Source organism: Rana temporaria, chromosome 6 (assembly GCF_905171775.1).
Source record: "Rana temporaria chromosome 6, aRanTem1.1, whole genome shotgun sequence".
Lineage (NCBI taxonomy): Eukaryota > Metazoa > Chordata > Amphibia > Anura > Ranidae > Rana > Rana temporaria.
In genome coordinates, this window is record NC_053494.1 from 207991882 (window position 1) to 208015642 (window position 23761).

The following is a 23761-nucleotide window of genomic DNA, read 5'->3' on the forward strand; positions in this document are numbered from 1 at the left end:
TTCCCGCATCACAGCTTCAGTCACGGCATTTACCTTGGATTTAACAGAGTGCACTTCTCAGAGGGCTGGAAAGATTATTAACCACCATATTTCAACCACCATAACCAACGTATGCTTCAATAAATTATATTTTTGTTCTTGGGTTGCGTTTCTGATCTAGGTTGACAACACTGCTTCTCCATAGACATTGTCAATGTAAAGTAACAACTTGGAATGAGTTCAATAACCGACAGCAATAAACTGAAGAAATAAGTAAAAAAAACTGGCACATCTTGAAAACCACAAACACTGAAATAATTGCATTTGCCTGCAAGAAGCCATGTGTTTTAATTTTTTGAAAACATTGCCGTAAAACGAGTGCATTGTGTATTTGAACAGCTACGTACAGAAAATATAAAAAAACGTATTTTTTTTTATTATATCCAAAATTCAGACACAGCTACAAGCTCTGGAAGAATTGTAGAGGGGAAAACAGGCAGTGTATGGTGCATGCTTTGGCCCATTTGTGCTGCAGCTAGAACTTCAGAAGGACTGGCTGGATTACGTGTTTATTCTGTAAACATTATGAAAGAAGAGGATTCTCCACCGTCCAGAAACCTGGACAGTATTTAAGCAACAAACTCTTGGTCAACAAGAACAATTTCTTACAGTTCGGCCTCTGATGAAATTATCTCGTTAGAGAGGATACCTGCGTCCTTTACACAGAAGAGCTGCAAGAACGGTAACAGGAATTGTCCATTCGTGAGGCTGTGACACCAATGGGTTAGGAATCATCATCTGAAAAGTCCAAGTGCGTTTGCTGTGTTTATTTGCGTGGTGCAGCTGTGTCTGGGATTCCTATGCCGATGGTCACTGAGGAGGGAGAGGTATTCCTCTGGGGTCGGTGACCTGCCCCTCCTGCAGGTTCTTGACAAGCTGAGCCAGCCAGCGTTTGGTTGTGGTGTCATCCTTCAGGACCTGGGCGAATGTGGTGTCTTTCAGCTGGTCAGGCAGACATTGTCGCAGTGCTTCTCGTGCTCTGGAACGCAACATGAAACAAAACTTGCTCAAATAATCCATACAGCGATAAACATTTTTTAAATACACTTATGGCAAGCATACGCGAGACATAAGCAAGCATATACATTATATGGCCAAAGCTTTGTGAACACCTGACCATCTCATCTATATGATCTTCATGGAGATCAAAGCAGAGTTCCTCCAATTTATTTTTTTAAAGTCAGCAGCTACAAATACTGCAGCTGCTGACTTTTAAAATAAGGACACTTACCTGTCCATCTAAAACTGAAGACAAATCAGCGCAATAAAAAAACCCAATATTAAAGTGGAGGTTCACCCAGGAATGTCAATTTTTAACATTAGATTGATGCTCATTTTGTGAAGGGGAATCGGGTGTTTTTTTTAAAAACGAAGCTGTACTTACCGTTTTAGAGAGCGATCTTCTCCGCCGCATCCGGGTATGGGCTGCGGGACTGGGCGTTCCTATTTGATTGACAGGCTTCCGACAGGCTTCTGACGGTCGCATACATCGCGTCACGATTTTCCAAAAGTAGCCGAACGTCGGTGCGCAGGCTCCGTATAGAGCTGCACCGACGTTCGGCTTCTTTCGGCTACTCGTGACGCGATGTATGCGACCGTCGGAAGCCTGTCAATCATATAGGAACGCCCAGTCCCGAAGACCATACCCGGAAGCGGCGGAGAAGATCGCTCTCTAAAACGGTAAGTACTGCTTCGATTTTTAAAAAACGACCCGATTCCGCTTGACAAAATGAGCCTCAATCTAATGTTAAAAAAAAAAAAATTCGGGTGAACTCCCGCTTTAAAGCAGCTGAACACTAGGAGTCAATTTCATAAAAAATCCTATAGTAAATATAAAAGAGATAGTGCAGCGCTAATCAAAGTTCATAAATCAAGAAATCATCCAAGTAATCTTCAAACGTGACTTATAGTTGATACATGCAGGTAGTGAACGTGGAATACAGTGAGAGACCTCCACCAATATTAGAAATGGCCGCTCACCTCACAATATGGACCCTCAATTAGTAAAGGGTCATAAGCACTTTCCCATATGGGTAAAATCCAGGCTTATATTCCAGTATGGAGTCACAGGACAGGCAGGCTCACAGGTGTATCCAATGAGGGATGTATCAAATCATGTAAAAGAATAATAGACCATAAGTGCTATCCGGCGGAAGAAGTCCCACCCTTAGGGACGCAACGTTCGGATGGGAAGGACGTGACGTCACCCGCAGCCTTCCACATTGTTATCACGCCGTTTACCTGGCACTGGATTTATAGCCTTTGTTTGTAAGTGTTATTTTATATTAAAATATTTTTGCGGAGAGCACTATGGTCTATTATTCTTTTACATGAAGTGGCGTAGATAGCCACGGGTGGCTCAGCTATCTATGCCCAGAAGTGGGAGCAAAATACCTGTATTAGACAAGTATCTTATCCCCCCTCCCCTCTGAAAGGTGCCAAATGTGACACCGCAGGGAGGGGGGGATATCCAAAAAGTGGAAGTTTCATTTTTGGGTGGAACTCCACTTTAATGTGGAGCAGTGGTCCTCAACCCCGTCCTCGAGTAAACCCAACAGGCCATGTTTTGGGAATTTCTCTTCGATAAAATAGCTGTCAAAAAAAATACCAAGCCATCAATTTAAAGCACCTGTGCAAGATGAAAGGAAAAACTGCAAACATGGTCTGTTGGGAGTACTTGAGGACAGGGTTGAGAACCACTGATGTGAAGGACCCTCCTCTATGAGGCCACCACCTGTACCTTGCTAAGGTTTTTTCACAAGATGTTGGCATGTGTCTGGTAATTTGTGCCAACTTGTGAGGTCAGGTACTGATGTCGGATGAGAACACCTGGCTCACAATCGGCATTGATTATTCCTAAAAGTGTTCAGTAGGGTTGAAGTCAGAATACAGGCAACTTGAGTTCCTTCACACCAAACTCCTCCACCCATGTCTTTATGGAGCTGAATTTGTGCACAAGGGCCCAGTCATGCTGAAACAGAAAGGGGCCTTCCCCAAATTATTGGCAGAAGGTTAGAAGGGCACAATTGTCTAAAATCTCTCAACCAGGGTTCCTCCAGGATGTTAGCAGGGTTCCTTGAGTAATTTGCAATTTCTGCCTCTCGCATAATTTTCCACTGACACCATTGATCTTTTTAGCCATCTGTAAGGGCTCTTTCACACGGGCGGCCCGTTCAGGTCCGCCTAAAAAACTGGCAGGCGGACCTGAACGGGCGCTCTGTGCTCCTCCATGGAGCCGCGGATGTCAGTGGTGGCATGCCCACTGACATCCGACCCGCCAAAGTGTGACGGAGGAAAAACCTACTTTTCATCCGTCTGGCGGATCGGATGAACACGGACAGACGGTACGTGTTCATCCGATCCCCCCATAGGGGAGAGCGGAGAAAAGACAGGGCGGTCCCTGCACAGTGTGTGGGGACCGCCCTGTCATCCGCCAGCTCAGCGGGGATCAACGGAGCGATCCCCGTTGAGCAAGCGGAGGTTCACGGGGCGGATCTCATACTGATCCGCCCGTGTGAAAGGGGCCCAAGGAGGATTCATCCCAATGACCACAAATAGAAGGATAGTTCTTCCTGCTGACCCTCACACTAACATATATCATGAGATGTAGATTTTTTTAGCAATGGTTTCCTGAGACTGGATAGTTATCTCAAGAGTTCATCTGTGTTGAAAAGGTTGAGCTCCACTGTGGTGTATTTTTAGTTACTGTAACATTTCCCTTACATCATTTTCAAGCTGCTTTTAAACTTTAAAAATCGCTTACTGCATCATATTTTCATCATTGCAGAGATCAAACTTCCCCTTCCACCATTCTCAACCTCCATGTTTTTGACCTCTCTGAGCCAACAGAGTTGTAATGAGATAACCACTAAAGCACAACCACTGTGTAGCACTACTACACAGGAAGCACAGCATATTAACATAAAGGACAAATATCAGATTATAAATTAACTACACTCATCAATAAGTATATCGAGGAGTTCTTCTCACTCCATCATACACTCTGCACTGAGCTTAAAGTGGAGTTCCACCCAAAAGTGGAACTTCCGCTTAATCCACTCCTTGCCCCCTTACATGCCACATTTGGCATGCAATTTTCTTGGGGGGGGGGGGGGGGAGTTGGGGCTTCAGGAGGAGTGGGACTTCATGTCCCACTTCCTCCTTCCGCCCCAGGGACCACTAAAGCGATACGTCATATCGCCTTTTAGTAGCCCCTCCCTGTAGGCGATCACCTGGGACACGTGACAGGTCCCAGGCGATCTCCTGTCCAATCAGGGAGCGCTGCGCCGTTCGCGCATGCGCAGTGGGTGCCCGGCCGTGAAGCCGAAAGCTGTCACGATCGGGTGCCCACAGTTGCAGTGGAGGCGCCGGCGGTGAAGGGGGGGACTGGAACGAAGCTCCCAGCGGCACGTCGCTGGACCGGGGGGAACAGGTAAGTATGTTTATTAAAAGCCAGCAGATACACTTTTTGTAGCTGCTCACTTTTAATAAACATAAAAAAAAGCCTGGAACACCCCTTTAAAGAGAAAGCATTTTTTAGTTTGTTTAAACATAACAAACATGTTATAATTACCTACACCGTGCATTGGATTTGCACAAAGTAGCCCTCTTCTTGGGACCCTCGCCTGCACTCCTGGCCCCTCCCTGCTGCCCCCATAGCAAGCAGCTTGCTTTGGGGGCAGCCGAACCGCCGCTGTGTGTGTGTCCACTCAGACATGGAGCCGTGGCTCTCAGCCAATCAGGAGGGAGAGTCCCTAGACTTTGTGACCCTCCTGCAACATTGCTGGCTCGAGAGGGAACTTATTAAGGGGGCTGCTGCACACAGAAAGTCTTTTATATCTTAATGCACAGAATGTTAGTGTTTGTTTTTTTTCAAAAATTGACGCTCTTTTTGTTTATAGCGCAAAAAAATAAAAACCGCAGAGGTCAAATACCACTAAAAGAAAGCTCTATTTGTGGGGAAAAAAGGACGTAAATTTTGATTGGGAGCCACGTCGCACGACCGCGCAATTTTCATTTAAAGCGTGACAGTGCCGAAAGCTGAAATTTCGCCTGGGCAGGAGGGGGGGGGGGGGGGGTATATGTGTCCAGTAAGCAAGTGGTTAAAAGGCGTTACAGGTTGTTGTTTTTTTGCAAGCATCCCAAACACAGAACATACCGTGGATTATCAGACAGGCGGAGATAACAGCGGACAACGTGCTTCAGTAGTCTGGCAGACGGCTCTTTGGAAAGCTGAAGAACCATTTTACCCTGGAAAATAAGTTAAAGTACATTAATATTCTGCCATTTTTAAAGAACACTGCAAATGCTTTATTTTATCTTAGAAGATAGAAGAACACACTATGCTGCAGTCTGAAAGCACAAAGAAAAAGTCAAAAGCTGCTCTGGCAACCGCTGAATTTTTCCTCAGTGACAAAAGAACAGCCAGTAGGTAGGCTCAGGTTGGCGCTACACACTTTAAAGCATGGGTCTTCAAACTACGGCCCTCCAGTTGTTCAGGAACTACAATTCCCATCATGCCTAGTCATGTCTGTGAATGTCAGAGTTTTACAATGCCTCATGGGATGTGTAGTTCCGCAACAGCTGGAGGGCCGTAGTTTGAGGATCCCTGCTTTAAAGTGATTGTAATGGCTATTTTTTTATAGAAAGTGCTACTACTCAATCTAAAACCGATAAGGTAAACATGTAACCAGTCCCTGACTCCAGCCTCCACAAACTGTTTATAAGCATTGTGGACAAGCAAAGTCAAATACGGTCGGCAGTCCGGTAAGTAAACAGCATAGGGAATCCTTTAATTATCCAGAGTTAAAAGTTCCAGCATTCATGAAAACACTGACGTGTTTAAGCCCCTGGGGGCTTTAGACAAGTGTATAGGGAGGGATGGAAAAAGAATAATGGGGAGTTTTTTTACCCCAATGCAGAGAATGCAGTAAAGTGATACTAAAGGTTCCTTTTTAATTTTTTTTGAAACAACAAACATGTCATACTTACCTCCACTGTGCATCTTGTTTTGCACAGAGTCGCTCCGAACATCCTCTTGTGGGGTCTCTCGGCAGCTCTCGCGGCTCCTCCATGCATTAGATAACCCCCTAGGACGGGGATGTGCAATTAGTGGACCTCCAGCTGTTGCAGAACTACAATTCCCATGAGGCATAGCAAGACTCTGACAGCCACAAGCATGACACCCAGAGTCAGAGGCATGATGGGACTTGTAGTTTTGCAACAGCTGGAGGTCTGCTAATTGCATATCCCTGCCCTAGGAGAATCACTCTCCCATAGACGCTGAGTGTATGACTCGGTCCCACCCCCTGAATCATTGGATTTGATTGACATCAGCGGAAGCCAATGGCTGCGCTGCTATCAATCCATTTAAAGCCAGGATTCTGTGGAGAGGACGACGGCAGGGACGCACCAAGGAGACGAACGGGCTCAGGTAAGTAAAACGGGGGGCTGGCGATTGCCAGGCGTTTTTTCACCTTAATGCATAGGATACATTAAAGAAGTTGTAAAGGTTAAATGCATAGGATGCATTAAGGTGAAAAAAACAAGAACCTTTACAACCCCTTTAATACATCCTATGCATTAAGGTGAAAAAACATCCGAAGATTACAGCCCCGCGTTTTACTTACCTGAGCCCTGAAAAGCAATGTGTCGAACGCACTCTTCCTTTGCCCGGGCTTCTCGGCTCTTCATTGGATAGATTGCGCTTGCTCTGCTGTCAGTCAAACCCAATGACGCAGGCTCCAGGGGGGTGGGGCCGCGTCCTGTATTTTGCGGCTATGGACGCTGAATACAGGACTTGGGAGCGCGCTCGCAAGGTAACCCCCTTGGGAGAGCGCTTCCCAGATGGGGTTATCTGAGGCCGGTGTCTTGTGTCGTGATTGGATAGATTGATAGCAGCTCAGCCATTGGTTCCCACTGCTGTCAATCAAATGCAATGACGCAGGTTCCGAGGGGAATGGAGCCGAGTCCTGCTGTCTGTGTCAACAGATGCAGCAGCAGGACACAGGAGCGCGCCCGCACGAGTGTCACGTCAGAGAGGGCTTCTCTGGCAGGACACGAGAAGAGGAGGAGCCAGGAGCGCCACAAAGGGACACCAGAAGAGGAACAGGGGGCACTCTGTGCAAAACCAAGTGCACAGAGGAGGCAAGTATGACTTTTTTTTAAACTGAACCTTTAGACCCGGTTCACACTGGGGCGACTCAGCCGCCTGACGAGTCGCGTCCCATTCAATGCAATGGAACCAATCTAATAGGAGCGACGCAAGTCGCTTCGACTTAGAAAAAGGTTCTTGCACGACTTCGGGGGTGGCTCGGGGCGACCTGCATTGACTTCTATACATAAGTCTTCATGACGCCTTGCAGAGTCGCCCCTGAAGTCGTGCCGCGGAAGTGTGAACCGGCTCTGACAATCACTTTAACTCCTTTTGAGTTTGTTATTTATTTTTGGCACCGAGTGCAAAGTTATTTTGTACTTGGTTTGTTAACCCTTTATATATATATATATATATATATATATATATATATAATATGTCTACACCTAGGGCACTTGTAGCAGCTGTTAAGAACAGAGGAAGAAAACATTACCAAAATCATAGCAACATGGGAGAAGCGCTCGTAGGTCTGACAAATGTAGGCCAAGCCAGTGTCATCAAGCAGAATCTTCTGAAGGATAAAAGTGGCTACCTAAAAAGTGAAGTAAATAAGATATTATTAAATTGTGACATGCAGATGGAAGAGAAGTCATAGCTCTAAAATATGAAGGCAGCTGCACAGACAGATGGATTTGTAATCAGGAGGTAATAGATAGGAGACAGGAAGAAGCCATTGGCAATAAACATGGATGGAGAGGGTAAAGAGTCTAATTGCTGGAAAGTAACAATTTCTCTCAACAGAGATAATGGGGAGGAAAGAAAAATCTTACAGTTTTAGAGAGTTCACTTCCAGATTCCATAATACGCAGACAAAGTGGAATAATTTCTGTGGTCAGCAGGAAATTGATGACCTCTTGCTCATCTGTTTTCACCAGAGCTCCTGTTACCAACAGTAACGAGACGGTTATTAAACTTGGACACGATGCATAGAACATTACAATACAAAACAGATTAAAACTAGGATTTATCTTCCTATCCCAGGAGTGCTTCAATATTCTAAAACTGCAAGAAAAAACTAAAGTGAATCTTCCATCTCAGCGGTAAGGTCTGCTTTTTCATGTTGCCCCCTCTTCCCTAAAACGCTGCATAAAAGACCCAGCGGGGAAAGGAACAGCTTGATAATATAATTACTAGGGTTGTCCCGATACCACTTTTTTAGGACCGAGTACAAGTACCGATACTTTTTTTCATGTACTCGCCGATACCGAATACCGATACTTTTTTTAAATGTCATGTGACAGTTTTCAAACCACAATACAGACTAAGGATATTTTCTTTAGAATTATGAAGAACTCTAACTCAAGACATTATAAAAGAATAAAAATGAGTAAAAATGAATAAAAATGTTTTATTTGCTTGTCACGCAGTAGTAAAAAACTCAAAGAATTTTCATAGAACATGTTGATAAATACAAAAAAAAGTATTCTATTTAGGTATCGGGAGCATTTGCGCGAGTACGAGTACTCCCGCAAATACTCGGTATCGGTCCCGATACCGATACTAGTATCGGTATCTGGACAACCCTAATAATTACCGCCCCCGCCCTCAATTCCTGCTGCAGTACCAAGATATGGGGTGACCTGGAGGGTGGATGATCACATATATACACTATATTGCCAAAGAATTGAGATGCCTGCCTCTACACGCACATGAACTTTAACCGCTTACCGACTGCCGCACGTACATATACGTCGGCAGAATGGCACGGCTTGCACCCTGTGCCCGCAGACTCAATGTCACCGGTGACCCGTGATCGTGTCACGGAGCTGCAGAACAGGGAGATGCCTAGGTAAACAAGGCATTTCCCTGTTGTGCCTAGTGACAAGACACCAATCTACTGATCCCTGTGATGAGGAGCAGTGATCACTGTCATGTCACATGTAGCCCTGCCCCCACACAGTTAGAATCACTCCCTAGGACTCCCTTCCTCACCCCTAGTGTTAACCCCTTCCCTGCCAGTGTCATTTACACAGTAATCAGTGCATTTTAATAGCACTGATCGCTGTATAAATGACAATGGTCCCGAAACAGTGTCAAAAGTGTCCCATGTGTCTGCCATAATGTCGCAGTCACAATAAAAAAAAACCAAAAAAAAAAAACCACACAATTCCCTATTTTGTAGACGCTATAAAACTTTTGTGCAAACCAATCAATACTTAGAGATTTTTCTTTACCAAAAATATGTAGAATACATATCGGCCTAAACTAAGAAAGATTTTTTTTTTTATATACCGTATTTTCCGGCGTATAAGCCAACCTTTTACGCCTTAATTACACTGCCAGAGAGCGGGGGTCGTCTTATATGCCGGGTGTAGATGGAATCCGGGTGCAGATGCTGCTGCCAGATGGATCTGAAGCCCGCCGGGCTGCTTGGTAATACTGTTGTATACAGTATGCGCCGCTCAGCCAATCCCGGCGGGCGATGCACTTTGCTGAAAACAGAGCTTGTTAAGCCTGCTCGGATTGTAGCGGCGCGGGCTGATGATGTCACAGCCTCTGCCAATCCGAGCAGGCTTTGCATTTATAAAAAGATAAATAAAATGCATTGCCGGCTGTGATTGGCTCAGCGGTGCACACTGTATTCTGCAGTGTTACGATTGCCTGGCACTACTGTACTGTACCAGTAATGTACTTGTGATGAGACTGCAACCGTTTAAAGCAGATTTAAGAAAATGATAAAGACCTGGAGTGGGTTTCTTGGAACAGTAACATCTTTATACTGTAATAACAAAGGTAATTTATTTAAAAGCCCCATCAAAAGTTTACCAGTAAGTAATAAATTACAGTGTTTTAATCAAATCTGATGTAAAGTCTGATGTTTTTTTTATGTTTCTGATATTTTTTTTAAATGGTGTTACCTCGGAAGGGGGGGTAGTCTTATACGGCGAGTATAGCCCAAAACCTACGTTTTCACTGTATATTTTGGGGGGATATTTGTTATAGCAAAAAAATAAAAAATAGTCTCCAGATACCGATGAACTTACCGATTACTCCAAGGCTGGTCAGCCGCAGGTATTCGAAAGGCCGGGTTTTGCTGACGGTGTGCAGGAAAGGGTATAAGAACAATGGAATATGTGCTGCAAGAAAGGCAGACCTGGGACAGAAAAAAAAAATATATATAAAACTTAATTTTTTTCAAAATGGCATAGAGTTATAGCAAAACTAAACTTTAAATGTTAATTTTTTTTTTTTTTAAAACAAACAATGAGAAGGCAGCACTTGTTGTCAAGTCTCTTCTGCAAGACAAACTTACCTGCCACCTCGCAGCTCACAGTAATGCATTTCCTGCACACTCTGGTTGATCCGACGTTACTGATTTCCATGAGCATACATGGGATAGGTGAACTCTCAGCAGGGGGCGGATGAACTATTTTCATATTACCGAGTATAGTAACAAACCATTTCCAGGCTGTTTGAAGAGGGATATGTTTGTTATGGTAGCAGCTAGCTGCCATAACCCAGATATCCTCCTCTTCAGCCGGCGGTCCGGTTTCCGATAATAGTAGTCTCTGCGGCGGATTCGCAGAGCGATCACTTTTAAATCGGTGGTGGGAGAGAAACCCCCCCCCTCCCGCTGCTCTCCCGTGCCCTTCGCCACTTACCGGAGGCGGTCGGTAGTGGCGGAGGTGATCCGTCTCCATACCATAGCATTTTTTTTTTATTGCGTTTTAGTGTAAATATGAAATCTGAAGTCTTTTTGACCCCAGATCTCATATTTAAAGCGGGAGTTCACCCATTAATCTATTTTTTTAAACAATCCCCTTAGCTTCATGCTCGTTTTGTCTAGGGGAATTGGCTATTTGTTTTAAAATATGAGCAGTACTTACCCGTTTTCGAGATGCATCTTCTTCCGTCGCTTCCGGGTATGGGTCTTCGGGAGCGGGCGTTCCTTCTTGATTGACAGTCTTCCGAGAGGCTTCCGACGGTCGCATCCATCGCGTCACTAGTAGCCGAAAGAAGCCGAACGTCGGTGCGGCTCTATACTGCGCCTGCGCACCGACGTTCGGCTTCTTTCGGAAAATCGTGACGCGATGGATGCGAACGTCGGAAGACTGTCAATCAAAATAGGAACGCCCAGTCCCGCAGCCCATACCCGGAAGCGATGGAGAGGATGCATCTCGTAAACCGTAAGTACAGCTCATATTTTAAAACAAATAGCCGATTCCCCTAGACAAAACGAGCATCCATCTAAGGGGAAAATCTATATTGTACTGGTGAACCTCCGCTTTAAGAGGACCTGTCATGCTTTCTTTTACAAGGGATGTTTACATTCCTTGTAATAGGAATAAAAGTGACATATTTTTTTTAAAGAACAGTGTAAAAAAAATAAAAAAGGTAAAATAAGAAAAATATATATTTTTTTTAAACACGCCCCGTCCCGCCGAGCTCGCATGCGGCAGTGCCCACATATGAAAACTGTGTTCAAACCACACATGTGAGGTATCGCCATGATCGGTAGAGTGAGAGCAATAATTCTAGCCCTAGCCCTCCTCTAACTCAAAACAACCTGTAGAATTTTTTAAGTGTCGCCTATGGAGATTTTTAAGGGCAAAAGTTTGTCGCCATTCCACGAGCGGGCACAATTTTGAAGTGTGAAATGTTGGGTATCAATTTACTCAGCGGAACATTATCTTTCAAAAATTGTGCCAACTTTACTGTGGTCTTATTTTTTTATAAAAAAAAAAAAAAAGTATATTTTTCCCCCAAAAAATTTTTCGCTTGCAAGACTGCTGCACAAATACGGTGTGACAGAAAGTATTGCAACGGCCGCCATTTTATTCTCTAGGGTGTTTTATATATAAAACATTTTTTATAAAATATAAAAAAGTTTGGGGGTTCTAAGCAATTTTCTAGCAAAAAATGTTTTTAACTTGTAAACAAGAAATCTCAGAAAGAGGCTCAGTCCTTAAGAGGTTAAGGAAGGCAACTAACCCCCCCCCCCCTTTTTTTTTCCAGTTCACAGTAGCATCAATACACAGAAACATAACCCATGTGCCATTTTTATTATGGAGAGCGGCTTTATGCCCGGTACACATGATGAGGTTATTGGACAGATTAAACAAAGCGTTTACTTTGTATATTGCAAAATGTATTGTATAAATGTATTTTTTTGGAATGCGCATTGTTTATTGTACTGTTAAGAGTTTTTTTTTGTTTTTTTTTTAAACAGAATAAAGAAAAACTAATCATTTACTAAAGATATGAAAATTCTTGTATGACAGAATAAAAATTTGTAAGCGAAGTAAGGTGTTGTATTGTATTTTTGAAAGACAACTGTACTGATGAAATGAAAATCGTACAATCTGGTATTGTACGAGAACATTTTTCATGCTTGTCCGATCGGATAATAATCAGATGAACTGTCGTGATTGGCTCTCGTAAACTGTGTACCAACAATCAGATTATCGTACGATCGATTCGAAAGTGGTATTTTTCCTACGACTTTCTGATCGTGTGTAGAGGCCTTTAACCACTTCCCGACGGCCGTACGACTTTGTACGGCCGCAGGGTGGCTCTAAATCTCCGGGAGGCTGTCTTTTTAAGGCCTCCGCTCCTCCTGGCCACTAGGGGGCGCGCGCCGGCTGCATCACTGAGATGCCGATGCGCGTGCCTGGCGGCCGCGATGTCCGCCAGGCACCCGCGATCGGCGGTTACAGAGACAAGGACGTGGGTCTGTGTGTGCAAACACACAGATCCACGTCCTGTCAGGGAGAGAGGAGAACGAGTTGTCTTTCCCCGTGCGCACCGCTGGGGGGCGCGCAGCGGGGGAGACAACGTGCCCGGCGCATCGCTCGGGAGCCGATGCGTGTGCCTGGCGGTCGCGATGTCCGCCGGAAACACGCGATCGTCGGTAACAGCAGGGACGTGGAGCTCTGTGTGTAAACACAGAGCTCCACGTGCTGTCAGGGAGAGAGGAGACCGATCTGTGTCCCTTGTACATAGGGACACAGCATTGGTCACCTCCCCCAGTCACCCCCTCCCCCCACACAGTTAGAACACACCCAGGCTACACATTTAACCCCTTCCTCACCTACTAGTGTTAACCCCTTCACTGTTAGTCACATTTATACAGTAATTAGTGCATATTTATAGCACTGATCGCAGTATAAATGTGAATGGTGCCAAAAATGTGTCAAAAGTGTCCGCCATAATGTCGCAGTCCCAATAAAAAAAAAAAAAAAAAAAAAAAAAAAAAAAAAAATGGCAGATCGTCGCCATTACTAGTAAAAAATTAAAATTATTCTGTCCCCTATGTTGTAGGCGCTATAACTTTTGCGCAAACCAGTCGCTTATTGTGATTTTTTTTTACCAAAAATATGTAAAATACGTATCGGCCTAGACTGAGAAAAAATAATTTTATTTAAAAAAATTGGGCAATTTATTATAGCAACAAGTAAAACATTTTTTTTTTTTCAAAATGGTCGCTTTTTTTTGTTTATAGCGCAAAAAAATAAAAACCGCAGACCAAACGCACCATATATCCAACCACAGGTGCCCGATTCCTTACCTGGTTTCCGGGTGTGATGCCACACATTGTAGCAAGGCCAGTGCATTACACACGCGGTTGGACTGATGTGCTGTCAGGGTAGGTGGGTTTATTGATGGGTAGATATTTACAATTTCCTGCACAAAACACCAGAAAATATTTAGTGAATTAATCATCATTCACAGGCATCAAAGATATAAAAAAGGTGTCACATTACAAAAATAAGAATAATGGATTTTTAAAAGGATAAGTTCACGGAAAAAAATAAATAAAATAAAAAATAATAAAAACGCTCCTCCTTTTCTGGGCTTGCCAGCCAGTGTTCCCAGGTCCTCATCTACTGCGAGTGCCCCTATAGAAAGCTACTTCCTATGGGAAGACTCATGAGGGTTCGATTCTGAGCTGTGCTGCCTGCATCTATAGACCGACAGCACAGCGTAGCCCAGCCCCTCATCGCAGGATTTGACGGACAGTACTTCTTTTTAAGGCTTCATTTCCACTTGCGTTTTTACAGCCACTTGGGTTAGCCTTTTTTACAGCTTAAAAACGCCTGTCCATGTTTATTTTGTAAAAAAAAAAAAGCTCAAAAAACGCTGCGGTAGCACTTTCGCACGTTTGAGCGTTTAACGTCTGGCGTTTTTACAGCTCTACTCTGGAGCTTCAGAACGCCCTAGTCCTGTGTTTTTTTTACAGCTCAAAAACGCCTATGTGGGCATGATGCCATAGAATAACATGGACAGGCGTTTTTAAGCTGTAAAAAACGCTCAAAAAAGTGGCTGTAAAAACGTCAGTGGAAATGAAGCCTAAAAGTTAGCTGCTACAGTATTTGTTCTTTAACCACTTCAGCCTTGGAAGATTTACCCCCCTTAAGACGCTGTACCCAAATTAATGTCCTTTTCCCCCACAAATAGAGCGTTCTTTTGGTGGCATTTGATCACCTCTCCAGTTTTCATCCCCCCCGCCCCCCCCCGTAGTGCTTAGATCTAGGAGGTAGAGCACCGGCAAGTCACGCGAGTTCCCAGGGGCGGCTGTAGAATAAGGTATTTTCATTTCTAAAAACTACAGATACTGCACACATCTTCATGTAGGGGAGGGGATTTACATGTTTTATCACGAGTGACGGTACAATCACTTTGAAGACAAACCTCAGAAGACTGATAAAAGACCAGCTGAACTACACCAGCAAATCTAAATGATCTGTATTACTACAAAATGTAGTGGATGAGTAATATGCAAGATGGGACTGTTATGCCGCGTACACACGATCATTTTTCGGTATGAAAAAAAAAAAATAGTTTTTCAAAGACGTCATTTAAAATGATGGTGTGTGGGCTTCACATAATTTTTCAGGTTCTGAAAAACGACAATCCCCCCCCCCCCCCCCCCAAACATGCTGCACTTTTTAACGTCGTTTTAAACTATGTTGTTTTTCTGGTTGTAAAAAATGATCGTGTGTGGACTAAAACGACGTAAAAAAACAGCGCATGCTCAGAGGCAAGTTATGAGACGGGAGCGCTCGTTCTGGTAAAACTACCGTTCATAATGGAGTAAGCACATTCATCACGCTGTAACAGACAGAAAAGCGTGAATCGTCTTTTACTAACACGGAATCAGCTAAAGCAGCCCCAAGGCGAATGGACCTTCCCCTTTATAGTGCCGTCGTACGTGTTGTACGTCACCGCGCTTTGCTAGAGCATTTTTTTAAAACGATGGTGTGTAGGCAACGTCGTTTTTAATGATGAAGTTGCTGAAAAACAACGTTTTTTTTTTTCATGCTGAAAAATTATCGTGTGTACACGGCATTAGTGTAATCTTTAGAATGGGGTCAGTATTATATACATAAAAACTAGGTTATTGTAACTGGTTATAATAGGTGAATGTCCAGTTCACATAAAAGAAACAAACCTGTAACAGTGCCGCAATAGTACCAAATGAGTGCCACAGCATGGGAGCGAGGTCAGGGACAGATTCCCGCTTCTTGCTGAGCTCCAACAGCGCATTCTCCCGAGATTCTGGGCTTGATAATTCATTGATCCACTGATAAATCTTCTCTCTGTCAACAGGGGCAAGTGCTGTTGGCCCAGGCTGTATATGGAAATAAAAAATAAAAAAAACAGATGAAACCTCCGAGTTCTAAATAATAATAATAATAATATTATTATTATTATTATATACAGTAAAACCTTGGTTTGAGAGTAACTTGGTTTGAGAGCGTTTTGCAAGACAAGCAAAATGTTTGAATACATTTTGCCTTCATATACAAGCGATGTCTTGATATAAGAGTAGCGTCATGTCACAACTGAGTATAAAAGAGAAAAGAGGAGCCTCTAAGTGTAGCAATATGGTTACATTTAACTACTTGCCAACCACCTGCCGCAGTTCTACGGCGGCAGGTCGGCTCCCCTGCGCGAGAGCCCGTAGTATAACGTCGGCTCTCTAAGCGGCCACTAGGGGTGCGATCGCCGCTGGGCACCCACGAATGTTTGTTATAGAGCGAGGACCGGGAGCTGTGTGTGTAAGCAGTACCGGGAAAAAAAAAAAAAAAACGCTGATCGCCACCATTACTAGTAAAAACAAAAAATTAATAAAAATAGCATAAAACTACCCCCTATTTTGTAAACGCTATAACGTTTGCGCAAACCGATCAATAAACATTTATTGCGATATTTTTTTTTACGAAAAATAAGAAGAATACGTATCGGCCTAAACTGAGGAAAAAAAAAAACATGTTTTTTTTTTATATATTTTTGGGGGATATTTATTATAGCAAAAAATAAAAAATATAATTTTTTTTCAAAATTGTCGCTCTATTTTTGTTTATAGCGCAAAAACGAAAAACCGCAGAGGTGATCAAATATCACCAAAAGAAAGCTCTATTTGTGGGAAAAAAAGGACGCCAATTTTGTTTGGGAGCCACGGCGCACGACCGCGCAATTGTCAGTTAAAGCGACGCAGTGCCGAATCGCAAAAATTGCTCTGGTCTTTGACCAGCAATATGGTCTGGGGGTTAAGTGGTAAATGAAGGTACAACATTTAGCAACTTATTGCTACACTTAGAGGCGCCTCTCTTATCTTTTATAACCTGTAAAAAAAATGCTTTGATATACAAGCGCTTTGGATTACAAGCATGTTTCTGGAACGAATTTATGCTCACAATCCAAGGTTATACTGTATAAAAAGAATATGATGGAAAACAAATAGCTATAATTGATATACAATGATTAAACTAAGGAGTACCATAGCAGTTGCTTTAGCTGGAAAAGAATGAAGCATGAGCCAAACCTAGAAATTTGCTGGACAAGCTTGCATCCCGTCATGTACAGTGGGGGAAATTATTTGATCCCCTGCAGATTATGTAAGTTTGCTCACTTACACAGAAAATAAGGGTCTATCATTTTTTTATCATAGGTGTATTTTAAATGATAGAGACAGAATATCAACCAAAAATCCAGAACAAACACATGATATAAAAGTTATAATATGAGTTGTAGTTCAGTGAGTAAAATAAGTATTTGATCCCCTACCAACCAACAATAATTCTGCCACCCACAGACTGGCTACAGTAGGTGCTCATGTGGTACACAGATCAGTCCTATCAACATATAGCCTCATACACACACGCACACACACACACACACACGATCGGATTTCCATTGGACAAATCCGTGGATTTTTGTCCGAAGGGCATTGGCCGTGAACTTGTTCTGCATACAGACGGCACAACTTTTTCAGCCAACATTCATGAAACTACGTGTTTTTTCTGCTCTTTAGCGCCACCCTTTGGGCAACTTCTGCCAATGTCTTATGGTTAGCATTGGTTCGGAGCATGCATGTTTGTACTTTGACGGATTTGTGTACACACGTTCGCATAATTTGACGGAACACATTTGTTGTCAGACAATTTGAGAGCATGACCATCCAATATTTCTTGAAAATTCCGACAAGAATTGTCCGATGGTACAGATGGTCGGATTATCCGACAAAACACGTCCATCACACAATTGTTGTCGGAATATCCAATCATGTGTACGGGCCTTAGGAAGGTTCTCCTAATGACAACTCGTTATGGGTATAAAAGACACCTGTCCACAGAATCTCTTCCATTCAAACCTCCCCATCAAGGGCAACACCAAAGAGCTGTCAGAGGCCATCAGGGACAAGGACTATAGACCTGCACAAGGCTGGATTGGGCTTCAAGACCATCAGCAAGAAGCTTGGTGAGAAGAAGACAGCTGTTGGAGCGATTACCGCATTTATCGGCGTATACCACGCACTTTTTTGCCCTGAAATTCAGGGCAAAATCGTGGGTGCGCGATTTACGCCGATACCCGCGCCGAGTTTGAATTACTGCGCCGGCATATACCGAGCGCAGTACACTCGTGTATAGTCGGGCAGGCTTGGCTTCTCTCGCAATCACGTCCTGGACGTACAGGACGTGACCGCGAGAGGAGCCGAGCCTGCCCGACTATACACGAGTGTACTGCGCTCGGTATAAGCCGGCGCAGAAGTTCAAACTCAGCGCGGGAAGCGGGGAGGACACCGCAGAAGGACGCCGGACCCGACGAGGAGGACACCACCGAAGCCGCAGACGGACGCCGGACCCCGCGCAAGACACCAAAACTGTAAGTACTAAAATCTTTTTTTTACAGGAATGCGGGTCCACTTTAGGGGTTCACGCTATACGCCGGAGCGCACAATACCCCGATAAATACGGTATTCGCAAATGGAAAAAATACAAAATAACCATCAATCGCCTAAGTCTGGAGCTCCATGTAAGATTTCTCCTCATGGGGTGAGGACGATCATGAGAAAAGTGGGGGATCCACCCAGAACTACACGGGAGGAGCTTGTGAATTAAATCACAAGACAGTTGGGACCACAGTCACCAAACCATTGGTACCACAATACACCGCCATGGATTGAAATCCTGAAGCACTCACAAAAGGTTCCCCTCCTCAAGAAAGCACATGTACAGCCCGTCTGAAGTGTGCCAATGAACATCTAAAATGATTCGGAGAAGTTTTGGGGGAAAGTGCTGTGGTCAGATGAGACCAAAATTTTGCTCTTTGGCATCAACTCAACTCGCCATGTTTGGAGGAAGAACATTGCCGACTATGACCCTCCCACACATCAGCTGACCACAGTCCTTTGCACCATTTAGATGTTCATTGGCAAACTTCAGATGGGTCTGTACATGTGCCTTCTTGAGGAGGGGGACCTTGTGAGCGCTGCAGGATATCAATCCATGGCGGTGTATTGTGTTACCGATGGTTTGTTTGGTGACTGTGGTCCCAACTGCCTTGAGATCATTCACAAGCTCCTTCCGTGTAGTTCTGGGCTGAGCCCTCACTTTTCTCATGACCATCCTCACCCCATGAGGTGAAATCTTGCATGGTGTTCTTACAGTCAAGCACGGAGGTGGAAACATTATGCTTTGAGGCCAACTTTGCCGCATTGAGGGGCCAATGGACGGGGCCATGTATTGTAAAATCTTGGATGAGAACCTTCTTCCCTCAGCCAGAACACTGAAGATGGGTCATGGATGGGTCTTCCAGCAGGACAATGACCCAAAACATACCGCCATGGCAACAAAGAAGTAACGCAAGAAGAAGCACATTAAGGTCATGGAGTGGCCTAGTCAGTCTACAGACCTTAATCCTATAGAAAATATATGGAGGGAGCTGAAACTTCAAGTTGCCAAGAGAAGAGCCGAAAAGATGAGTGGACCCTCCTGAGATGTACAAACCTGATCACCAACTGCAAGAAACGTCTGACCTCTGATCACCAACGAGGGTATCCCCACCAAGTACCAAGTCATGGTTTGCTTGGGGATCAAATACTTATTTTACTCACTGAACAGCAACTCAATTTATAACATTTGTATCGTGTTTTTTTTCTGGATTTTTTGGTTGATATTATGTCTCTATCATTTAAAATACACCTATGATAAAAAAAAATGATAGACCCTTAATTTCTAAGTGGGCAAATGCACAAAATCTGCAGGGGATCAATTACCCCCCCCCCCCCCAATATGGATAGAGAAGTCTGTTAGTGTCACTGGCCCTTGTGAAAATCAGGAGGGTCTGTGCCACTGCCTTCTCCTGGAAAAGGTGAAGGGGGTGACTGTATGCCACGGGTTTAACCATCAATAAATGAAGATGATGCATCACCAATCTAGTCTTTCTTTACAGTCAAATGCATTTCATCTATTGTATATAGGAGGAAACTACAGGAGCCAGCATGTCTCCTGAAAGGGATTCCTTGTCCCTCCTAACTCATGGGATCTCCATTCCCAGTTACACTGCTTTAGGTAGGTCTCCTTGACTTTCAGGGGTTCCTATATATGCATTAAGGGGTCGTATTTGAACCCGCCTTGTCTCACTGTTCTCGGGAGTCTCTTTATATGGCCTCAGGTTGGGTCTCCTTGACCCCCTTCCTCAGGGGTCTGTATAGTTCTTCAATAGAGCTTCATCCAGTTATAACTCCTTTGAGGACCTCTAGTCCCTGTCCCCTTAGTGGACTCTGTATATCCTGTGCAGTGGGTCTCCTGTTCTTTACAGCTATGGGGTCTTGATAACGTCCTCAGGGGTTCTCTTTTTTCTTCCTTTTAAGGGGTCTCTCTCTATATGCATATATATTTTTTTCCCCCTCTCTCTCGAGGATCCTTGTTCCACTTTGTAGTTCCCTCAGGGGAGTTCTCATGGTGGTCTCCACATGTTCTCAGTAGTCTTTATGTATCTCCTAGGGAGTTTACCATGATCTCCTCAGGTGTCCCTGTCCTCATTTCTGGGGTCCCCTCAGAGTTTCCTGAAAGATCTCTAGAATGATTCTGGAGCCCCTCCCCAATCTCAGATTCCCTCAGTGGGGGTCTTCACCATCTGCTCACTGGTCTTCCCCATCTTCTCCTCACTGGGTGTCCTCGTCCTCCCCTATCACTTCCTCAGGGTGGTGTCCTTGTCCTCCCCTCCTGGATCTCCCCATCTTCTCCTAAGAGGGTGTCATTGTCTCCCCCTCTGCTCCTAAGGGGGTGTCCTGGTCCTCTCCTTAATGGTTTTCCCCATCTTCTCCTCATCTTGTCCTTGCCCTCCACATTGGTCTCAACTTCTTCTCCTCAGTCCCCCACCCCCCCTGTCCACATAATCCGCACAGCGAGTATACTTGTCCTCCCCTCACTGGTCTCCCCATCTTCTCAACAAGGGGGTGTGCTTGTAGTCTCCCCATATTCTCCTTAAGAGGTGTCCTCGTCCTCCCCATCTTCTCAATAAGGGGATGTCCTCGTCCTCTACCCATCTTCTCAGGGGGTGTCCTTGTCCTCTACCCATCTTCTCCTCCTCATCCTCCCCTCACTGGTCTCATATTCTCAGGGAATGACCTTGTCCTCTAAATCAGTGGTCATCAACCCTGTCCTGCAGGGCCCACCAACAGGCCAGGTTTTATGTATTACCTTGGGGAGATGCAGTCTAGAATACTGCAATCACTGAGGAGCAAATGATATCAGCTGTGATGTATTTCAGTTATCTTGCAAACCTGGCCTGTTAGTGGGCCCTGCAGGACAGGGTTGATGACCACTGCTCTAAAGGGTTATCAAGGGTCTCCCCAACTTCTCAGGGGGTGTCCTCATCCTCCCCTCATGGATCTCCCGATCTTCTACTAAGAGGGCGTCCTTGTCATCCCCTCACTGGTCTCCCCATCTTCTCAAGGGGTGTCCTCTTCCTTCCGCTACCTGTCTCATCTCAGGGGGTGTCCTTGTACTCTAAAGGGTCTCCCCCCCCCCCCATCGTCTCCTTAGGGAGTGTCCCCATCCCCCCCATATCTTCTCAGGGGGTGTCCTCGTCCTCCCCTCACTGGTCTCTCCATCTTCTCAAGGGGGTGTCCTTGTCCTCTCCCCATCTTCTCCTCAGGTGGTGTCTTCTTCCTCCCCTCACTGGTCACATCATCATCTCCTCAGGGGGTGTCCTTGTCTCCCCCATCTTCTCAGGGGGTGTCCTCGTCCTCCACTCACTGGTCTTCCCATCTTTTCGGGGGTCTCCCCATATTCTTCTCAGGGAGTGTCCTTGTCCTCTGCTCATGGGTCTTCCCATGTTCTCCTCAGGGAGTGTCCTTGTCTTCCCCTTACAGATTATCCCATCTTCTCCCCAGGAGGTGTCCTTGACCTCTTCTTAGTGGTCTCCTTCCCTCATGGATCTCCCCATCTCCTCAGGGGTTGTCCTCCTTCCCTCACTGGTCTTCCCATCATCTCCTCAGGGGGTGTCCTTGTCTCCCCCATCTCCTCAGGGGGTGTCCTCGTCCTCCCCTCACTGGTCTTCCCATCTTCTTTTCGGGGGTCTCCCCATATTCTTCTCAGGGGATGTCCTTGTCCTCTGTTAATGGGTCTTCAAGCCATGTTCTCCTCCGGGAGTGTCCTTGTCTTCTCCTGGGGAGAAGATGGGATAATCTGTAAGGGGAAGACAAGGACACTTCCTGAGGAGAACATGGCTTGAAGACCCATGAGCAGAGGACAAGGACATCCCCTGAGAATATGGGGAGACCCCCGAAAAGAGGATGGGAAGACCAGTGAGGGGAGGACGAGGACACCCCCTGAGGACATGATGGGAAGACCAGTGAGGGAAGAAGGACAACCCCTGAGGATATCCATGAGGGAAGGAGACCACTAAGAAGAGGACAAGGACACCTCCTGGGGAGAAGATGGGATAATGTGTCCTTGTCCTCTTCTTAGTGGTCTCCTTCCCTCATGGATCTCCCCAGGGGTTGTCCTTCTTCCCTCACTGGTCTTCCCATCATCTCCTCAGGGGGTGTCCTCCTTCCCTCACTGGTCTTCCCATCATCTCCTCAGGGGGTGTCCTCCTTCCCTCACTGGTCTTCCCATCATCTCCTCAGGGGGTGTCCTCCTTCCCTCACTGGTCTTCCCATCATCTCCTCAGGGGGTGTCCTCCTTCCCTCACTGGTCTTCCCATCATCTCCTCAGGGGGTGTCCTCCTTCCCTCACTGGTCTTCCCATCATCTCCTCAGGGGGTGTCCTCCTTCCCTCACTGGTCTTCCCATCATCTCCTCAGGGGGTGTCCTCCTTCCCTCACTGGTCTTCCCATCATCTCCTCAGGGGGTGTCCTCCTTCCCTCACTGGTCTTCCCATCATCTCCTCAGGGGGTGTCCTCCTTCCCTCAATGGTCTTCCCATCATCTCCTCAGGGGGTGTCCTCCTTCCCTCACTGGTCTTCCCATCATCTCCTCAGGGGGTGTCCTTGTCCTCCCCATTTTCTCCTCAGGAAGTGCCCATCTCCTCATTGGTCAGCTCAACGTCTCCTCAGAGGGTGTCCCCACGTTCTCCTCTGGGGATATCCTCCATCCTCTTCTCAGGGTCCCCCAAAATCTTCTCAGGAAGAGGGTGTTTGTCCCCCTTCAGACATAATTCCCAACTCCATGATTATTATTTGTACCTGTGGAACAATTCTCAGCTCCTATTACTTCCCTTCACTGACCATCCTGCCTGTTGCGTCACATAAAGCTTTGGATGGGTTAGAGATGGATTAGAACCCCTGTCAGTGTCCCCGTTAGGAGAAATAGAGAGGGGGGATCTCACTGTTTACCATTATCATAAGCGTGGATCCTAATATTGGAGGCGTCGGTAACTGAGGTAAAACCTTTGAATGGGGACACCGGTGGGACATTCCTCACTTCCTGTTTTGGCAATGCGACAGGAAGTGAGGGAAAATCTCCTCAATGGGACACAGCTGGCAACAAATAAAGCACCGCTGACAGGGGTTCTAACCCCCCCTCACTCTATCCGAAATGAAAGCCGCGTTTCCTTCAGTTCTATTGTGATATCTCAGAGACTGATTCGTTATATGACCTCTCCATGTTCTCAGAGCCCTCCATGACCCCCCTCGGGGCCCCCCGTATGCTCCGGAAGGGCCCCGGCTCTATATTCCCTTCCGGGCCTCACTCACCGCCGCCGTGGCCAGACTGTGCATGTTCGGAGCCTCCCCCCGGGGCTCTCTCCTGTCCGGGTCCGCTCTTCCTCCGCCTCCCCCTCTCCAACAACAACCGGCGCCCGGCCCCTTCCGGTGACGTCGCCGCCTCACGTGA

General features: G+C 45.6%; 1 protein-coding gene across 1 annotated transcript; it reads right to left on the minus strand.

Moving 5' to 3' along the window:
• Window positions 1-294: 294 nt before the first annotated feature.
• On the minus strand, window positions 295-23753 carry CNOT9 (CCR4-NOT transcription complex subunit 9). Its single transcript, XM_040358183.1, has 8 exons — window positions 23623-23753; window positions 15585-15764; window positions 13701-13816; window positions 10177-10286; window positions 7963-8072; window positions 7626-7724; window positions 5198-5289; window positions 295-1018 (listed from the first exon to the last, which is right to left on the minus strand). Exons 1-8 carry the CDS (start codon window positions 23644-23646, stop codon window positions 850-852), a joined length of 900 nt encoding a protein of 299 aa, XP_040214117.1. The 5' UTR covers window positions 23647-23753; the 3' UTR covers window positions 295-849.
• Between the last annotated feature and the right edge of the window lie 8 nt (window positions 23754-23761).

What these genes read in the sequence shown, in the direction of transcription:
- CNOT9 (XM_040358183.1), bottom strand. Translation starts at nt 23,646, where the DNA reads ATGCACAGTCTGGCCACGGCGGCG. An exon ending in GAAGTGAACTCTCTAAAACT is followed by an intron (nt 7,725 to 7,962) that starts GTAAGATTTTTC and finishes TTCACTTTTTAG; the next exon opens with GTAGCCACTTTTATCCTTCA. An exon ending in CCCATGTTGCTATGATTTTG is followed by an intron (nt 5,290 to 7,625) that starts GTAATGTTTTCT and finishes CTTATTTTCCAG; the next exon opens with GGTAAAATGGTTCTTCAGCT.